At 48.3% G+C, this 18,730-nt stretch overlaps 1 protein-coding gene across 1 annotated transcript in view; it reads left to right on the top strand.

Moving 5' to 3' along the window:
• Positions 1–18,730, top strand: part of LOC140351120 (regulating synaptic membrane exocytosis protein 1-like) — a 138,244-nt gene that overhangs the window by 57,850 nt on the left and 61,664 nt on the right. The window contains exons 14-17 of the mRNA XM_072436821.1: positions 5,767–5,938; positions 10,535–10,688; positions 12,915–12,965; positions 16,911–17,073. Of these exons, the coding sequence (XP_072292922.1) occupies positions 5,767–5,938; positions 10,535–10,688; positions 12,915–12,965; positions 16,911–17,073 (540 nt within the window). The remainder of the gene's footprint in view (positions 1–5,766; positions 5,939–10,534; positions 10,689–12,914; positions 12,966–16,910; positions 17,074–18,730) is intronic.

The raw sequence follows: 18,730 nt of genomic DNA, 5'->3' as shown, positions 1-18,730 counted from the left end.
GGGCCATGTCATTTATGGCTTTGTAGGTCAAGAGTAGAATTTTAAATTTGATTCTGGACTCGACGGGGAGCCAGTGAAGAGACTTCAGCACTGGCGTAATGTGCTCTCTTCTTTTTGTTCCTGTTAGTAATCTTGCTGCTGCATTTTGAACCAGTTGAAAGCTTTTTATGGAGCTTTTAGGACACGCTGCAAGCAGGGAGTTACAGTAGTCTAATCTAGTCGTTACAAATGCATGGATAAGTTTTTTCGGCATCACTTTTAGGCAGAATTCTTCTGATTTTGGCTCTTGTTGCACAAATGGAAATAGGCTGTTTTACAAGCTTGATTTATATGAGCTTTAAATGAGAGCTCCTGGTCAAATAAGACTCTGAGGTTTCTTACAGTAGAACTGGAGGCTACACTGACATTGTCCAGTGTGACTATCTGCTCAGATAGATCGTCTCGTAGATGCTTAGGGCCAAGCACAATGACCTCGGTTTTTTCAGGGTTAAGAAGCAGGTAGTTAAGTGTCATCCAGGTTTTTATCTCCTTCACACAAGTACTAAGTCTGTCTACTTGATCGCTCTGATCAGGTTTCATTGATAAATACAGCTGAGTGTCATCTGCAGAGCAGTGGAAGTTAATGCCATGTGACCTGATAATGTTGCCTAATGGCAGCATATAAAGAGTAAACAGAATTGGACCGAGTACCGAACCCTGTGGCACACCGTAAATTACTTTAGAGCTTGGTGAGGAGCTCTGGTTTACATTAACAAATTGGAACCTATCAGATAGATAGGATTTAAACCAGCTGAGGGCTGTTCCTCCAACACCTACATCACATTCTAACCTCTGCAGTAGAATGTTGTGGTCGATGGTGTCAAACGCTGCGCTGAGGTCCAACAGAACCAGGACTGAGACCAGTCCATCGTCAGCGGCTAATAACAAATCATTTGTGACTTTAACTAGTGCAGTTTCAGTGCTGTGGTGGGCTCTGAACCCTGACTGGAAAACTTCAAATAAGTTATTGTCCTGTAGGTGGCGACAAAGCTGTTTTACTACAACTTTTTCAAGGATTTTAGAGACGAAGGGAAGATTTGAAATAGGTCTGTAGTTTACCAATAGGTCGGGATCTAGATTAGGCTTTTTCAGAAGAGGTTTAATGACTGCATGTTTGAAGGACTGCGGAACATAGCCACTTTGGAGTGAAGTATTTATTATATTAAGAATAGGGTCTATAATTAGGGGGAGAATGTCTTTGAGGAGTCTGCTTGGAATGGGGTCTAGGACACAAGTTGAGCTTTTATAGGACATAATGGCTGAAGTTATCTCTGCTTGATCAACAGCTGTGAACCTTTCTAGGTTTACAGGTGGATTTATATGGGACGTTAGATTTACAGCTTGGGCTAGTTCAGGGCTAATAGCGGGGGTAATTTCATCTAATTTATCTCTGATTGTTTTTATTTTATTGTTAAAAAATAGGAGGAAATCATCAGAGCTAAGTGTAGCTGGGATTGAGGGCTCTACTGCACTGTGACAGTTTGTTAGCCTAGCTACAGTGCTGAAAAGGAATTTAGTGTTACTTTTGTTGACTTCTATTAGATTTGAATAATATCTGGTTTGGGCCTTACGCAGAGCCTGCTTATAGGACAGCAGGCAACTTTTCCATGCTTTTAGGGATTCTTCGGTGTGAGAGCGACAAAATAATCCCTCTAACTTTCTAACTCTTTGTTTATGTGAACGCAGTTCTTGGTTGTACCATGGGGAGGCGCGCTTTGGCCTAATGACCTTCTGTTTTAACGGCGCGACAACGTCAAGAGCAGACTTCAGAGAATTCATGGTCAAGTCGACAAATTGATCACTTAAACTGGGACTAAAACTGTTCTCAGCAGGATCACATGACGTGATCACATGACATGATCACATGACGTGATCACATGACATGTCACTGAATATTGGCTCTATTATTTCTTTGAATTTTGAGATAGATTTTTCAGATATTGTCCTTTTCATTATAACTTTATTTTGTGGGACTGGATGATCTTTAAGAATAAACTGAAAGGTAATTAGGAAATGATCTGACAATATAGGGTTTTGAGGGAGGACACTGAGGTCACTAATCTCTGTTCCATACGTTAGGACAAGATCCAGAGTGTTCTTGTGAGTGTGAGTCGGTTTATTTACATTCTGAGTGAAACCAATGCTGTCTAACAAGGCGCTGAAGGCATTACTGAGAGCGTCATCACTCATGTTCACGTGGATATTAAAGTCTCCAACTATAACTATTTTATCCCAGGCTAACACTAAGTTTGATATAAAGTCAGAAAACTCTGTTAAAAACTCTGAGTAGGGACCAGGAGGTCGGTAGATAACTATGAACAAAACTCCTTTTTGGTTTTTCATATTTGGACATGTGATCGACAGCATAAGGCTTTCAAATGAGTGAAATGCATTGTTAGTTTTAGGGCTCATGAGTCGGCTTGAGTGTGAGATCACTGCCACACCACCACCTCGGCCTGTGCTCCTGGCAGTCTGAAAGTTAACATGGGTGGGTGGGGTTAACATGGGTGGGTGGGGTTAACATGGGTGGGTGGGGTGGACTCATTTAGTCTGACGTAGTCGTCTTGTTGAAGCCACGTTTCAGTTAGAGCTAGAAGATCTATGTTATAGTCACTAATTAATTCATTAACTAAGAGCGATTTGGAGGAAATTGCTCTAATGATTAGCAGTCCACATTTTACGTGTTTATTCATTTGTGTATTTGTGTCATTTGTGATTGTTATTTTCCTTAAGTTATTTGGTCTGACGCCTGAAATATTTTTTCTGAGATGTGACTTTTTGGCATTATTTGTACGAGGAACACGAGGGACACGAGGGACACACACAGTCTCTATCTGTCTTGAATCTGAACACTTCACATGTAACAGAACGGGCGAGAGTTCAGCGACAGAGGAGCGTCTTGAACTGCTGCTCTGCACCTGGGGCTCATCCCTAGATGGTCACTTAACACGACTAAGACTATCGGTCAAATTCCGAACTAATAGGGATGTACCCTCCGAAGTCGGATGGATGCCATCCCTGCGTATGAGCCCGGGCTTTCCCCAAAACGCACTCCAGTTATCAATAAAGACAACGTTGTTTTGAGGGCACCATCTGGATAACCAGTTGTTGAATGCTGAGAGACGGCTGTACAATTCAGCATTGATCCGATTGGGCAGGGGACCAGAAAATATTACTGTGTCTGACATCGACTTCGCTAGGTCACACACCGCGGCTACTTGAACTTTGAGCACCTCTGATTGTCTCCGCCGGGCGTCGTTACCGCCTGCGTGAACCACGACTCGCCGGAAACGGGTCCTGCTCCGCTTTAAGATCCTAAGGTTTCCTTCGATGTCACCCATTCTGGCCCCCGGGTAACACCTAACGCTAGCAGCTGGCAGCTTCACGTCTCTAACAATAGAACTCCCGATTACAAGAGTTTCTCTCGTGTGTTCAGCGGGCGTGTGATCGCTGAGGGGAGAAAACCCATTATAGACGTGAAGCTCACGGCGCTCTGAGGTTCGGCGTTTAGTGCCTTGTCCCCTCCGAACTGTCACAAATTGGTCCCTATTCTGTTCCTGGTCTAGTCCCGGCTGCACGGGAGACGCTGAGGGGCTGAGCTCGGCCTTACTGCTACTGCTAATGCTAATGCTACGCCCTGCAGCGCGGTCCGGTAGCCCTCGCGCTAAAACCGAACTATAACTGGACTTTAGCTCCTCTAAACAGCGGATCCGCGCTTCTAACTCCGTAACCCTGGCCTCCAAAACTACCACTACACTGCACTTCACGCACCTATCATCAGAGAAGGAGCCAGGGTTCTGACTCGACATATGACAGCTCAAACAGGTAAAGGTAGATCCAGCCATGACGCTAGCGGCTAGGCTACGCTAGGCTAGTTCAGGCTGGAGCTAGAGAGTGAGGAGGGCTTTTTAATCCACGAAATACTGAAAAGCGAGCGGCTTGAGGCTCCGGATTGTTTGCGGAGAAATCAAACGTTCACTTTCGTGTATATGATGCGTAAATAGTGTGTATAATTCGTGGATTAATCGGTAAAAGGCTCTAAGAACGAACAGCTCTGAAAACGCGACACACTCACCGGAAATGACGTCACCACCATATCCACCATACTACTACTACTTCTACTGCTGCTGCTGCTACTACTGCTACTACTGCTACTGCTACTACTACTGCTACTGCTACTGCTACTGCTACTACTGCTAATACTGCTAATGCTACTGCTACTGCTAATACTGCTACTACTAATACTGCTACTACTAATACTAATACCACTACTCTTTACTTCTGTTACTCTTAATGCTGTTGAATGGCAGAAATGGTAAAAATCAGACTCCCAGTTTCATGAGATCGATAAAGGAAAACTGTAAAACTGAATCTTATGTAGAACAAGAGAGAGGAATGTTTCTGAAATAAATGCAGTAATAACTCATTTCACCCGTAAACACCAGATTCCACGAGTGCAATGAGTTCAGGTAAATTACAAATAGTGTAGTCCAACAGTTGTGTGGCTGATCCAGGAGATCATCTGCAGATTTCATCTACACCCTGCCTCCACGAGCCCCTCCAGATTTCTAAAGGCTGTGTTAAGCAGTGTTGACACCAATCACTGAAATAGTCAATATGTCGCTTGAGTCTGGGACATTCCTAAGGGCCTTGAAAACAGTCATTAAACCTCTCCTAAAGAAGAGGAGTCATTATCGTTCCATCTCTAATCTGTCCTTTCTGGGAAAAGTCCTTGAAAAAGTTGTCTCTGAACAGCTAAACCACTTCCTCGTAGAAAACAACTCTCTGGATCTTTTCCAGTTTCAGATCTCAGAAAAAGCTCTCATTAAAGTGACAAATGACATCCGCCTGAACACTGACACGGCCAAAGCCTCAGTCTTATTTCTGTTAGATCTGAGTGCTGCTTTTGACACTGTCGATCATGGGATCCTCTTACAGAGACTAGAGGACTGGGCGGGCATCACTGGCCCCGCCCTAAACTGGTTAAGGTCCTATCTGGAAGACAGGAAGTACTTTGTGTCTCAGACCACATGCCCCTGACCTGTGGAGGGCCCCAAGGGTCAGTCCTGGGACCCCTTCTGTTCAACCAATACATGCTGCCGTTAGGTCACATGACACGCAGTGAAAATGTGTCCTATCACAGTGATGCAGACGAGTCAGATCTATGTTTCCCTGAAGACACTCAGATGTCTCTGGAGATCACTAATTCAATCATTGTCATCTGGACTAAACAGACACAGAATATTCCATGTGTGATGAAAAGAGCTTTTATGACTCAAACGAGAAAGAATGACAGAAAATGACACAGGAAACGTCTTTGTGTTTGTGGTCTGTAAATGTCCTCGCTCAACATGTCTTCCAGTCTTAGCGATTCATCGAAAGAGTAATCACTGGATTAATCAAATAGCAAAATGATTGTTAGTCGCAGTACGAATAGAAAAAAAAGTCAATACAGTAAATATCGCCTTGGGAAGGGTTTGACTCCTAGTTTAGTCCTGATTTAGACCTGGTATAGACCTGGTTTAGACCTGGTTTTGTCCTGGTCTAGTCCTGGTTTAGTCCTGCTTTAGTCCTGGTTTAGTCCTGGTTTAGTCCTGGTTTAGTCCTGGTTTAGTCCTGGTTTAGTCTTGCCGCGCTTCATCTGTGACACTGTGTTTTAGTTGAAATATAACGGGTCATTTCCTTGTGACGGACAGAACTTCCTGTTTGTTGTTTGTTGTGTTCCAGTGACAAGAGCAAGCGTCGGACCAAAGCCGTGAAGAAGACGCTGGAGCCCAAATGGAACCAGACCTTCGTTTACTCCCACGTCCATCGACGAGACTTCAGGAACCACATGTTGGAGCTGACGCTGTGGGACCAGCCTCGCTCTCCAGACGAGGACAGCATCTTCATGGGAGAGGTAACCATCTGAGGAGGGTCACGAGGAGCTGCAGAGGGTCACGAGGAGCTGCAGGGGGTCACGAGGAGCTGCAGGGGGTCACGAGGAGCTGCAGGGGGTCACGAGGAGCTGCAGAGAGTCACGAGGAGCTGCAGGGGTTCACGAGGAGCTGCAGAGAGTCACGAGGAGCTGCAGGGGGTCACGAGGAGCTGCAGAGGGTCACGAGGAGCTGCAGGGGGTCACGAGGAGCTGCAGGGGGTCACGAGGAGCTGCAGGGGGTCACGAGGAGCTGCAGGGGGTCACGAGGAGCTGCAGAGGGTCACGAGGAGCTGCAGGGGGTCACGAGGAGCTGCAGAGGGTCACGAGGAGCTGCAGGGGGTCACGAGGAGCTGCAGGGGGTCACGAGGAGCTGCAGGGGGTCACGAGGAGCTGCAGGGGGTCACGAGGAGCTGCAGAGAGTCACGAGGAGCTGCAGGGGTTCACGAGGAGCTGCAGGGGTTCACGAGGAGCTGCAGAGGGTCACGAGGAGCTGCAGGGGGTCACGAGGAGCTGCAGGGGGTCACGAGGAGCTACAGGGGGTCACGAGGAGCTGCAGAGAGTCACGAGGAGCTGCAGGGGTTCACGAGGAGCTGCAGGGGGTCACGAGGAGCTGCAGGGGGTCACGAGGAGCTGCAGAGAGTCACGAGGAGCTGCAGAGGGTCACGTGGAGATGCAGAGAGTCACGAGGAGCTGCAGAGGGTCACGAGGAGCTGCAGAGAGTCAAGTGGAGATGCAGAGGGTCACGAGGAGCTGCAGAGAGTCAAGTGGAGATGCAGAGGGTCACGAGGAGCTGCAGGGGGTCACGAGGAGCTGCAGGGGGTCACGAGGAGCTGCAGAGAGTCACGAGGAGCTGCAGAGGGTCACGAGGAGCTGCAGAGGGTCACGTGGAGATGCAGAGAGTCACGAGGAGCTGCAGAGAGTCACGAGGAGCTGCAGAGGGTCACGTGGAGATGCAGAGAGTCACGAGGAGCTGCAGGGGGTCACGAGGAGCTGCAGGGGGTCACAAGGAGCTGCAGAGGGTCACGAGGAGCTGCAGGGGGTCACGAGGAGCTGCAGAGGGTCACGAGGAGCTGCAGAGAGTCACGAGGAGCTGCAGAGGGTCACGAGGAGCTGCAGAGGGTCACGAGGAGCTGCAGGGGGTCACGAGGAGCTGCAGAGAGTCACGAGGAGCTGCAGGGGTCAAGAGGAGCTGCAGAGGGTCACGTGGAGATGCAGAGAGTCACGAGGAGCTGCAGGGGGTCACGAGGAGCTGCAGGGGGTAACGAGGAGCTGCAGGGGGTCACGAGGAGCTGCAGAGGGTCACGTGGAGATGCAGAGAGTCACGAGGAGCTGCAGAGGGTCACGAGGAGCTGCAGAGAGTCACGAGGAGCTGCAGGGGGTCACGAGGAGCTGCAGGGGGTCACGAGGAGCTGCTGAGGGTCACAGTCTTTGTCCAGATGCAGGAGTCACAGTGTTTGTCCAGATGCAGGAGTCAGTGTTGTCCAGATGCAGGAGTCACAGTGTTGTCCAGATGCAGGAGTCAGTGTTGTCCAGATGCAGGAGTCACAGTGTTGTCCAGATGCAGGAGTCACAGTCTTTGTCCAGATGCAGGAGTCACAGTGTTTTCCAGATGAAGGAGTCACAGTCTTTGTCCAGATGCAGGAGTCACAGTCTTTGTCCAGATGCAGGAGTCACAGTGTTGTCCAGATGCAGGAGTCACAGTGTTTGTCCAGATGCAGGAGTCACAGTGTTGTCCAGATGCAGGAGTCACAGTGTTTGTCCAGATGCAGGAGTCACAGTGTTGTCCGGATGCAGGAGTCACAGTGTTGTCCAGATGCAGGAGTCACAGTCTTTGTCCAGATACAGGAGTCACAGTGTTGTCCAGATGCAGGAGTCACAGTCTTTGTCCAGATGCAGGAGTCACAGTGTTGTCCAGATGCAGGAGTCAGTGTTGTCCAGATGCAGGAGTCACAGTCTTTGTCCAGATGCAGGAGTCACAGTGTTGTCCAGATGCAGGAGTCACAGTGTTGTCCAGATGCAGGAGTCACAGTGTTGTTTCGATGCAGGAGTCACAGTGTTGTTTCGATGCAGGAGTCACAGTGTTGTCCAGATGCAGGAGTCACAGTGTTTGTCCAGATGCAGGAGTCACAGTGTTGTCCAGATGCAGGAGTCACAGTGTTTGTCCAGATGCAGGAGTCACAGTGTTGTCCAGATGCAGGAGTCACAGTGTTTGTCCAGATGCAGGAGTCACAGTGTTGTCCAGATGCAGGAGTCACAGTGTTTGTCCAGATGCAGGAGTCACAGTGTTTGTCCAGATGCAGGAGTCACAGTGTTTGTCCAGATGCAGGAGTCACAGTGATGCAGGAGTCACAGTGTTTGTCCAGATGCAGGAGTCACAGTGTTGTCCAGATGCAGGAGTCACAGTGTTGTCCAGATGCAGGAGTCACAGTCTTTGTCCAGATGCAGGAGTCACAGTGTTTTCCAGATGAAGGAGTCACAGTCTTTGTCCAGATGCAGGAGTCACAGTCTTTGTCCAGATGCAGGAGTCACAGTGTTGTCCAGATGCAGGAGTCACAGTGTTTGTCCAGATGCAGGAGTCACAGTGTTGTCCGGATGCAGGAGTCACAGTGTTGTCCAGATGCAGGAGTCACAGTCTTTGTCCAGATACAGGAGTCACAGTGTTGTCCAGATGCAGGAGTCACAGTCTTTGTCCAGATGCAGGAGTCACAGTGTTGTCCAGATGCAGGAGTCACAGTGTTGTCCAGATGCAGGAGTCACAGTGTTGTTTCGATGCAGGAGTCACAGTGTTGTTTCGATGCAGGAGTCACAGTGTTGTCCAGATGCAGGAGTCACAGTGTTTGTCCAGATGCAGGAGTCACAGTGTTGTCCAGATGCAGGAGTCACAGTGTTTGTCCAGATGCAGGAGTCACAGTGTTGTCCAGATGCAGGAGTCACAGTGTTTGTCCAGATGCAGGAGTCACAGTGTTGTCCAGATGCAGGAGTCACAGTGTTTGTCCAGATGCAGGAGTCACAGTGTTTGTCCAGATGCAGGAGTCACAGTGTTGTCCAGATGCAGGAGTCACAGTGTTTGTCCAGATGCAGGAGTCACAGTGTTTGTCCAGATGCAGGAGTCACAGTGTTGTCCAGATGCAGGAGTCACAGTGTTTGTCCAGATGCAGGAGTCACAGTGTTGTCCAGATGCAGGAGTCACAGTGTTGTCCAGATGCAGGAGTCACAGTGTTTGTCCAGATGCAGGAGTCACAGTGTTTGTCCAGATGCAGGAGTCACAGTGTTGTCCAGATGCAGGAGTCACAGTCTTTGTCCAGATACAGGAGTCACAGTGTTGTCCAGATGCAGGAGTCACAGTCTTTGTCCAGATGCAGGAGTCACAGTGTTGTCCAGATGCAGGAGTCAGTGTTGTCCAGATGCAGGAGTCACAGTCTTTGTCCAGATGCAGGAGTCACAGTGTTGTCCAGATGCAGGAGTCACAGTGTTGTCCAGATGCAGGAGTCACAGTGTTGTTTCGATGCAGGAGTCACAGTGTTGTTTCGATGCAGGAGTCACAGTGTTGTCCAGATGCAGGAGTCACAGTGTTTGTCCAGATGCAGGAGTCACAGTGTTGTCCAGATGCAGGAGTCACAGTGTTTGTCCAGATGCAGGAGTCACAGTGTTGTCCAGATGCAGGAGTCACAGTATTGTCCAGATGCAGGAGTCACAGTGTTTGTCCAGATGCAGGAGTCACAGTGTTTGTCCAGATGCAGGAGTCACAGTGTTGTCCAGATGCAGGAGTCACAGTCTTTGTCCAGATACAGGAGTCACAGTGTTGTCCAGATGCAGGAGTCACAGTCTTTGTCCAGATGCAGGAGTCACAGTGTTGTCCAGATGCAGGAGTCAGTGTTGTCCAGATGCAGGAGTCACAGTCTTTGTCCAGATGCAGGAGTCACAGTGTTGTCCAGATGCAGGAGTCACAGTGTTGTCCAGATGCAGGAGTCACAGTGTTGTTTCGATGCAGGAGTCACAGTGTTGTTTCGATGCAGGAGTCACAGTGTTGTCCAGATGCAGGAGTCACAGTGTTTGTCCAGATGCAGGAGTCACAGTGTTGTCCAGATGCAGGAGTCACAGTGTTTGTCCAGATGCAGGAGTCACAGTGTTGTCCAGATGCAGGAGTCACAGTGTTTGTCCAGATGCAGGAGTCACAGTGTTGTTTCGATGCAGGAGTCACAGTGTTGTCCAGATGCAGGAGTCACAGTGTTTGTCCAGATGCAGGAGTCACAGTGTTTGTCCAGATGCAGGAGTCACAGTGTTTGTCCAGATGCAGGAGTCACAGTGTTTGTCCAGATGCAGGAGTCACAGTGTTTGTCCAGATGCAGGAGTCACAGTGTTGTCCAGATGCAGGAGTCACAGTGTTTGTCCAGATGCAGGAGTCACAGTGTTGTCCAGATGCAGGAGTCACAGTGTTGTCCAGATGCAGGAGTCACAGTGTTGTCCAGATGCAGGAGTCACAGTGTTGTCCAGATGCAGGAGTCACAGTGTTGTCCAGATGCAGGAGTCACAGTGTTGTCCAGATGCAGGAGTCACAGTCTTGCTCGTTCCTCTCAGATCTTGATCGAGCTGGAGACGGCGCTGCTGGATGAAAAGCCTCACTGGTACCCTCTCCAGACTCACGACGTGTCCTCCATCCCGCTGCCACGCCCTTCACCGTTCCTGTCCCGGAGACATGTCCATCCCGACGGTCCGGCCAAGAAGCTGCAGCGTGAGTCCAACACGTCGTCCTGAACTCTCCTGGTTCTCCTTTAACTCCAGTTCAAATACTCAATTTAACCTCATTTATCACTTTCATATTTACATCTTTTAATCATATTCATGTCCAAAATATTCCATGACATTCTTTTACTGCAAAGCACATATTTTTATTACAAAACTGAAACTGAAAAACTGGAATTTGAAACTTGAAATATCAAGTTTTAATGTTGTAAAACGGCATTTAATTCCTGAAGTTGACGCTCAATATATATTTGTTGGTCCAGTTTTATAGATTTTCATTTTTTAAGTTTGAATTTTTATTTCACTTTTTTTCGTAATTTTTACCCAGAGTTAACCCGGAGTTAACCTGGAGTAAACCCGGAGTAAACCCGGAGTAAACCCAGAGTTAACCCGGAGTTAACCCGGAGTAAACCCGGAGTAAACCCAGAGTTAACCCGGAGTTAACCCGGAGTAAACCCGGAGTAAACCCAGAGTTAACCCGGAGTTAACCTGGAGTTAACCTGGAGTAAACCCAGAGTTAACCCGGAGTTAACCTGGAGTTAACCCGGAGTAAACCCAGAGTAAACCCGGAGTAAACCCGGAGTTAACCTGGAGTAAACCCGGAGTAAACCCGGAGTTAACCCGGAGTTAACCTGGAGTTAACCTGGAGTAAACCCAGCGTTAACCCAGAGTAAACCTGGAGTAAACCCGGAGTTAACCCAGAGTAAACCTGGAGTAAACCCGGAGTTAACCCGGAGTAAACCCGGAGTAAACCCAGAGTTAACCCAGAGTAAACCCGGAGTAAACCCGGGGTAAACCCAGAGTAAACCCGGAGTAAACCCGGAGTAAACCCGGAGTAAACCCAGAGTAAACCCAGAGTAAACCCGGAGTAAACCCGGAGTAAACCCGGAGTAAACCCAGAGTAAACCCAGAGTAAACCCGGAGTAAACCCGGAGTAAACCCGGGGTAAACCCAGAGTAAACCCAGAGTAAACCCGGAGTAAACCCGGAGTAAACCCGGAGTAAACCCGGAGTAAACCCAGAGTAAACCCAGAGTAAACCCAGAGTAAACCCAGAGTAGGCTTAGAGTAAACCTGGAGTAAACCCGGAGTAAACCCAGAGTAAGCTTAGAGTAAACCCAGCTTAAACCCGGAGTGAACCCGGAGTAAACCCACAGTTAACCCGGAGTTAACCTGGAGTAAACCCGGAGTAAACCCAGAGTTAACCCGGAGTTAACCTGGAGTAAACCCGGAGTAAACCCAGAGTTAACCCGGAGTTAACCTGGAGTAAACCCGGAGTAAACCCAGAGTTAACCCGGAGTTAACCTGGAGTAAACCCGGAGTAAACCCAGAGTTAACCCGGAGTTAACCTGGAGTTAACCTGGAGTAAACCCAGAGTTAACCCAGAGTAAACCCGGAGTAAACCCGGAGTTAACCCGGAGTAAACCCGGAGTAAACCCAGAGTTAACCCAGAGTTAACCTGGAGTAAACCCGGAGTTAACCCGGAGTAAACCCGGAGTAAACCCGGAGTTAACCCGGAGTTAACCCGGAGTTAACCTGGAGTAAACCCGGAGTTAACCCGGAGTAAACCCGAAGTAAACCCGGAGTAAACCTGGAGTAAACCTGGAGTAAACCTGGAGTAAACCCGGAGTAAACCCGGAGTAAACCCGGAGTAAACCCGGGGTAAACCCAGAGTAAACCCAGAGTAAACCCGGAGTAAACCCGGAGTAAACCCGGGGTAAACCCAGAGTAAACCCGGAGTAAACCCGGAGTAAACCCGGAGTAAACCCAGAGTAAACCCAGAGTAAACCCAGAGTAAACCCGGAGTAAACCCGGGGTAAACCCAGAGTAAACCCGGAGTAAACCCGGAGTAAACCCAGAGTAGGCTTAGAGTAAACCTGGAGTAAACCCGGAGTAAACCCAGAGTAAACCCAGAGTAAACCCAGAGTAAACCCAGAGTAAACCCAGAGTAAACCCAGAGTAGGCTTAGAGTAAACCTGGAGTAAACCCGGAGTAAACCCAGAGTAAGCTTAGAGTAAACCCAGCTTAAACCCGGAGTGAACCCGGAGTAAACCCAGAGTAAACCCGGAGTAAACCCAGAGTAAACCCGGAGTAAACCTAGAGTAAACCCAGAGTAAACTGTTGTCTAAATCTGTTGTCCGTCTGTTGTCCGTCTGTTGTCTGTCTGTGGTTTAACTGTGCTCTCTCATGTGTCTGGTGCATGCTCGTCATGTGTAGGATCTCAGCGTCTGTCTGAACCAGAGTTTGATGAAGGCTCCGTGTCCAAAGGTGAGACTGAAGACGCTTCTGAACCACACAATTTATCACAATTTATGACAATTTATGACAATTTATCACAATTTATCACAATTTATCACAATTTATCACAATTTATGACAATTTATCACAATTTATCACAATTTATCACAATTTTATCCTCAGATTAATCCAACAAAAACATGTGTTCTTAATCTCCTGAACATTCCATTATCAGACAATTAAACTGGGATCAAAATTGCACATTTGAACGTGGGAGCTAAAATATCCCACAAACGGGACAAAAATGTCACTTTTTTGATCAGAACTGACCTTATGTCGGTGTAAAGAGCCTTTGATCCGGCTGTTTACGTCACATTTCACTTGATTTAGAATGAAAGAAAGAAAGAAAGCGATCGGCGTCACCGGGGCCCCGTCCTGGAGCTAGGCCTGGGATGGGTGCTCGATGGCGAGCGCCTGGTGGCCGGGTCTTACCCCACGGGGCCCGGCCGGGCACAGCCCGAAGGAGCGACGTGGGGCCCCCCTCCCGTGGGCCCACCACCCGCAGGAGGATCCATAAGGGGCCGGTGCAAAGAGATCTGGGCGGCAGTCGACGGCAGGGGCCTCGGCGACCAGATCTCCAGACACAGAGACTAACTCTGGGGACATGGAATGTCCCCTCGCTGGGGGGAGGAGCCTGAGCTTGTGCGGGAGGTCGAGCAATATCGACTAGATATAGTGGGCGTCGCCTCCAGCACAGTTTGGGCTCTGGAACCATCTCCTCCAGAGGGACTGGACGCTCCACTTCTCTGGTGCTGCCCGCGGGGAGAGGCGGGGCTGGTGTGGGCGGGGCTGGTGCGGGCGGGGCTGGTGTGGACTTATAGTCCCTCAGCTCAGTCGCCATGTGTTGGAGTTCACCCCGGTGGACGAGAGGGTCGCGTCCCTTCGTCTTCGGGTGGGGGACATGTCTCTCACTGTTGTGTTTCCGAAGTAGAAGGAAGTCTGGGAGTCCCTGCTCAGACTGCTGCCCCCGCGACCCGGCCCCGGCCCCGGCCCCGGGTAAAGGGTAGAAGAGGGATGAATGGAAAATGAAAGATTTCTCAATAATCGGGATGTTTTTTCTGACAATAATCGTAAAAATAAACTTTATATTGTGACTTTTGAACCTCTATAAGACGTTTACGCACACGTCGTTCTGTGTGGAAATGATGTCATCAAAAGACCAAATACTGAGATATGTTGAATATGTTGAATATGTTGAATATTTTGAATATGTTGAATATGTTGAATATGTTGAATATTTTGAATATGTTGAATATGTTGAATATGTTGAATATTTTGAATATGTTGAATATGTTGAATATGTTGAATATGTTGAATATGTTGAGTTCATGGTGTTCTCCGGTTCACGTTCTCGTCCTTCTGTCGGATTTGAGCTGCTCTTAAACCACGAAATCTGGATCCAGACTCAGTTTTATTTATAACTTGAACAGATTGTTCTGCTGCGAAACAGAAGGAGCCACAAACAGAGGCTCAACACGAGGATCCAAGAGCTTAAAAGCATTCAAAATAAAAGCATTCAAGTCCAATTCTGCACCAGTCGCTAAACTTTCAGATTTCACTGGTTTAGTCCTGGTTTAGACCTGGTTTAGTCCTGGTTTAGATCTGGTTTAGTCCTGGTTTAGTCCTGGTTTAGACCTGGTTTAGTCCTGGTTTAGATCTGGTTTAGACCTGGTTTAGTCCTGGTTTAGTCCTGGTTTAGTCCTGGTTTAGTCCTGGTTTAGACCTGGTTTAGTCCTGGTTTAGATCTGGTTTAGTCCTGGTTTAGTCCTGGTTTAGACCTGGTTTAGACCTGGTTCAGCCCTGGTTTAGACCTGGTTTAGTCCTGGTTTAGTCCTGGTTTAGTCCTGGTTTAGTCCTGGTTTAGACCTGGTTTAGTCCTGGTTTAGATCTGGTTTAGTCCTGGTTTAGTCCTGGTTTAGACCTGGTTTAGACCTGGTTCAGCCCTGGTTTAGACCTGCTTTAGACCTGCTTTAGACCTGGTTTATGGCTGTTTAGACCACCCTTAAGCCGTGGAGTTTGTAAAAGTCTAAAGTATAAACACGTTCTGGCAATTTCCCCATTGGAATAACATGGGACGTTTCTGTCATCGCTACGGTTACGCCTTAACAAATATTCTAATTCTAATTGGGATGCCAAATGGAATTTTGTGACAAATTTAGTAAAATTTCGAAAAATTCAACATTTTACCCTTTAAAAATTTAATGTCACTCTCTAGGAGACGCTTTCATACCAAATTAATTTATTTTACTTAAAATATGTTTAGAGCAAAGAGTTTAACAACTGATTCGAATTTGACGCAGTTCGGACTTTATCTCTGCAAATGGCAGTGAATTTAAAATTTGGAAATTTCCTAAATTGTAGTTACCGTTTGAGGCTTCGCCGCACAGACCGTGACAGAGATCAAAGTCATTTGGATTTTGGAACTTTTGATGTCCCACTCCTCAACATCATTTTCACAAAATTTCAGCTTTTTATGGCCAACGTCCTGGGAGGAGTTCGTAAAAGTGCGACATATTATTTACTAATCCAAGCAACCATTTCAAACGGTTGCTTGGATTAGCGTTGCCGTAATAATATTTTTTACTTCTCTTGTCACTCTGCGCCAAATTTCATGATTCTACGATCTGATTTTTAAAATTTTATGAATGTAGAGAGGCACGATTTTTAGAGGTGTGCAAATTTTTGCGACTTTTCCTCAATCTTCACTGGGTGAAAAATATGGGGGTAGTTCCAAGAAGAAGAAGAAGAAGAAGAAGAAGAAGAAGAAGAAGAAGAAGAAGAAGAAGAAGAAGAAGAAGAAGAAGAAGAAGAAGAAGAAGAAGAAGAAGAAGAAGAAGAAGAAGAAGAAGAAGAAGAAGAAGAAGAAGAAGAAGAAGAAGAAGAAGAAGAAGAAGAAGAAGAAGAAGAAGAAGAAGAAGAAGAAGAAGAAGAAGAAGAAGAAGAAGAAGAAGAAGAAGAAGAAGAAGAAGAAGAAGAAGAAGAAGAAGAAGAAGAAGAAGAAGAAGAAGAAGAAGAAGAAGAAGAAGAAGAAGAAGAAGAAGAAGAAGAAGAAGAAGAAGAAGAAGAAGAAGAAGAAGAAGAAGAAGAAGAAGAAGAAGAAGAAGAAGAAGAAGAAGAAGAAGAAGAAGAAGAAGAAGAAGAAGAAGAAGAAGAAGAAGAAGAAGAAGAAGAAGAAGAAGAAGAAGAAGAAGAAGAAGAAGAAGAAGAAGAAGAAGAAGAAGAAGAAGAAGAAGAAGAAGAAGAAGAAGAAGAAGAAGAAGAAGAAGAAGAAGAAGAAGAAGAAGAAGAAGAAGAAGAAGAAGAAGAAGAAGAAGAAGAAGAAGAAGAAGAAGAAGAAGAAGAAGAAGAAGAAGAAGAAGAAGAAGAAGAAGAAGAAGAAGAAGAAGAAGAAGAAATGGTGTGGGTCCCTGGTCAATGACGGGTACTTTCGTTCATTTTGATTTTAAAAACACTTTGTGTTTTTAGCCCTCTTTACAGTAAAAATTATACATTTTTGCATTACATGCTTATATGAACGGAACATGCGCTTGTTTAGCTCACACTTTTGCACGGGCTCCGCCCGTTTACAATGGCAATGTTCCATTTTCCTACAACTAATCAGTCTGTTATACACACATGTATAACAGTTATACATCTGTGTAACTGTTATACATGTGTGTATAACAGTTACACACATGTGTAACTGTTATACATGTGTGTAACTGTTGTACATGTGTGTAACAGTTATACATGTGTGTAACTGTTACACACATGTATAACTGTTACACACATGTATAACAGTTACACACATGTGTAACTGTTACACACATGTATAACTGTTAAACATGTGTGTAACTGTTGTACATGTGTGTAACTGTTGTACATGTGTGTAACTGTTGTACATGTGTGTAACTGTTGCACATGTGTGTTGTGCAGTGGAGTCCAGGGGCCGAGAGCGACAGAGAGAGTCGGGTTCTACTCTGGAGGTTCCTGATCCTCAGAGAACACCCTCGCGCCACATACGCTCCAGATCTGTGTCTCCACATCGAGAAGAACAGGGCCGGACCAGGTCAAGACCGCCCAACGTCCCCGCACAGAGGTAAGCCCCGCCCAACGTCCCCGCACAGAGGTAAGCCCCGCCCAATGTCCCCACACAGAGGTAAGCCCCGCCCAACGTCCCCGCACAGAGGTAAGCCCCGCCCAATGCCTCCACACAGAGGTAAGCCCCGCCCAATGCCTCCACACAGAGGTAAGCCCCGCCCAATGCCCCCACACAGAGGTAAGCCCCGCCCAACGTCCCCGCACAGAGGTAAGCCCCGCCCAATGCCCCCACACAGAGGTAAGCCCCGCCCAATGCCTCCACACAGAGGTAAGCCCCGCCCAACGTCCCCGCACAGAGGTAAGCCCCGCCCAATGCCTCCACACAGAGGTAAGCCCCGCCCAACGTCCCAGCACAGAGGTAAGCCCCGCCCAATGCCCCCACACAGAGGTAAGCCCCGCCCAATGTCCCCACACAGAGGTAAGCCCCGCCCAATGTCTCCACACAGAGGTAAGCCCCGCCCAATGTCCCCGCACAGAGGTAAACCCCGCCCAATGCCTCCACACAGAGGTAAGCCCCGCCCAATGTCCCCACACAGAGGTAAGCCCCGCCCAATGCCTCCACACAGAGGTAAGCCCCGCCCAATGCCTCCACACAGAGGTAAGCCCCGCCCAATGCCTCCACACAGAGGTAAGCCCCGCCCAATGCCTCCACACAGAGGTAAGCCCCGCCCAATGTCCCCACGCAGAGGTAAGCCCCGCCCAATGCCTCCACACAGAGGTAAGCCCCGCCCAATGCCTCCACACAGAGGTAAGCCCCGCCCAATGTCCCCACGCAGAGGTAAGCCCCGCCCAATGCCTCCACACAGAGGTAAGCCCCGCCCAATGCCTCCACACAGAGGTAAGCCCCGCCCAATATCCCCACGCAGAGGTAAGCCCCGCCCAATGCCTCCACACAGAGGTAAGCCCCGCCCAATGCCTCCACACAGAGGTAAGCCCCGCCCAATGCCTCCACACAGAGGTAAGCCCCGCCCAATGCCTCCACACAGAGGTAAGCCCCGCCCAATGTCCCCACACAGAGGTAAGCCCCGCCCAACGCCCCACACAGAGGTAAGCCCCGCCCAATGCCTCCACACAGAGGTAAGCCCCGCCCAACGCCCCACACAGAGGTAAGCCCCGCCCAATGTCTCCACACAGAGGTAAGCCCCGCCCAATGCCCCACACAGAGGTAAGCCCCGCCCAATGTCCCCACACAGAGGTAAGCCCCGCCCAATGCCTCCACACAGAGGTAAGCCCCGCCCTGGTTTAACTACAAATCTGGATCACGTTCTGTCATCTCAGAACCTGCTCCAGATCCAGAGTGAGAGAAGAAGAAGACCAATCAGAGACAAGTCCTGTCTCAGTCCAAAACCTGGTTTTGTCCTGGTCTGGACTTGTTTCTGGGACGCGTCTTTGGACATTTAGAGACATAAATTTTAAGCCTCGTTTGCAGTCTTTTTTGTAATAAAAATAGACAAATACATTAGAGGATGAGGCGTTTTTTGGAGTGCGCTCAGAAGAATCCATCTCATAATGAAAATCTGGTGCAGGACTGAGAGTTCTGCCAGTTCAGCCTGAGCCAGAGCGCCGAGCCAAGCGTCTGCTGCGGCGAGACCTGGAACGCCTCCTCAGCTCCCGAGCACGCCAAAGAGGCACGCCGAGGACGCACAATGCAGACG

Source organism: Eucyclogobius newberryi, unplaced genomic scaffold (assembly GCF_026437365.1).
Source record: "Eucyclogobius newberryi isolate DKJ021-1_F unplaced genomic scaffold, fEucNew1.0.hap1 SCAF_8, whole genome shotgun sequence".
Classification (NCBI taxonomy): domain Eukaryota; kingdom Metazoa; phylum Chordata; class Actinopteri; order Gobiiformes; family Gobiidae; genus Eucyclogobius; species Eucyclogobius newberryi.
The sequence above is the reverse complement of the archived record's forward strand: the minus strand, read 5'-3'. Positions and strand labels throughout refer to the sequence as shown.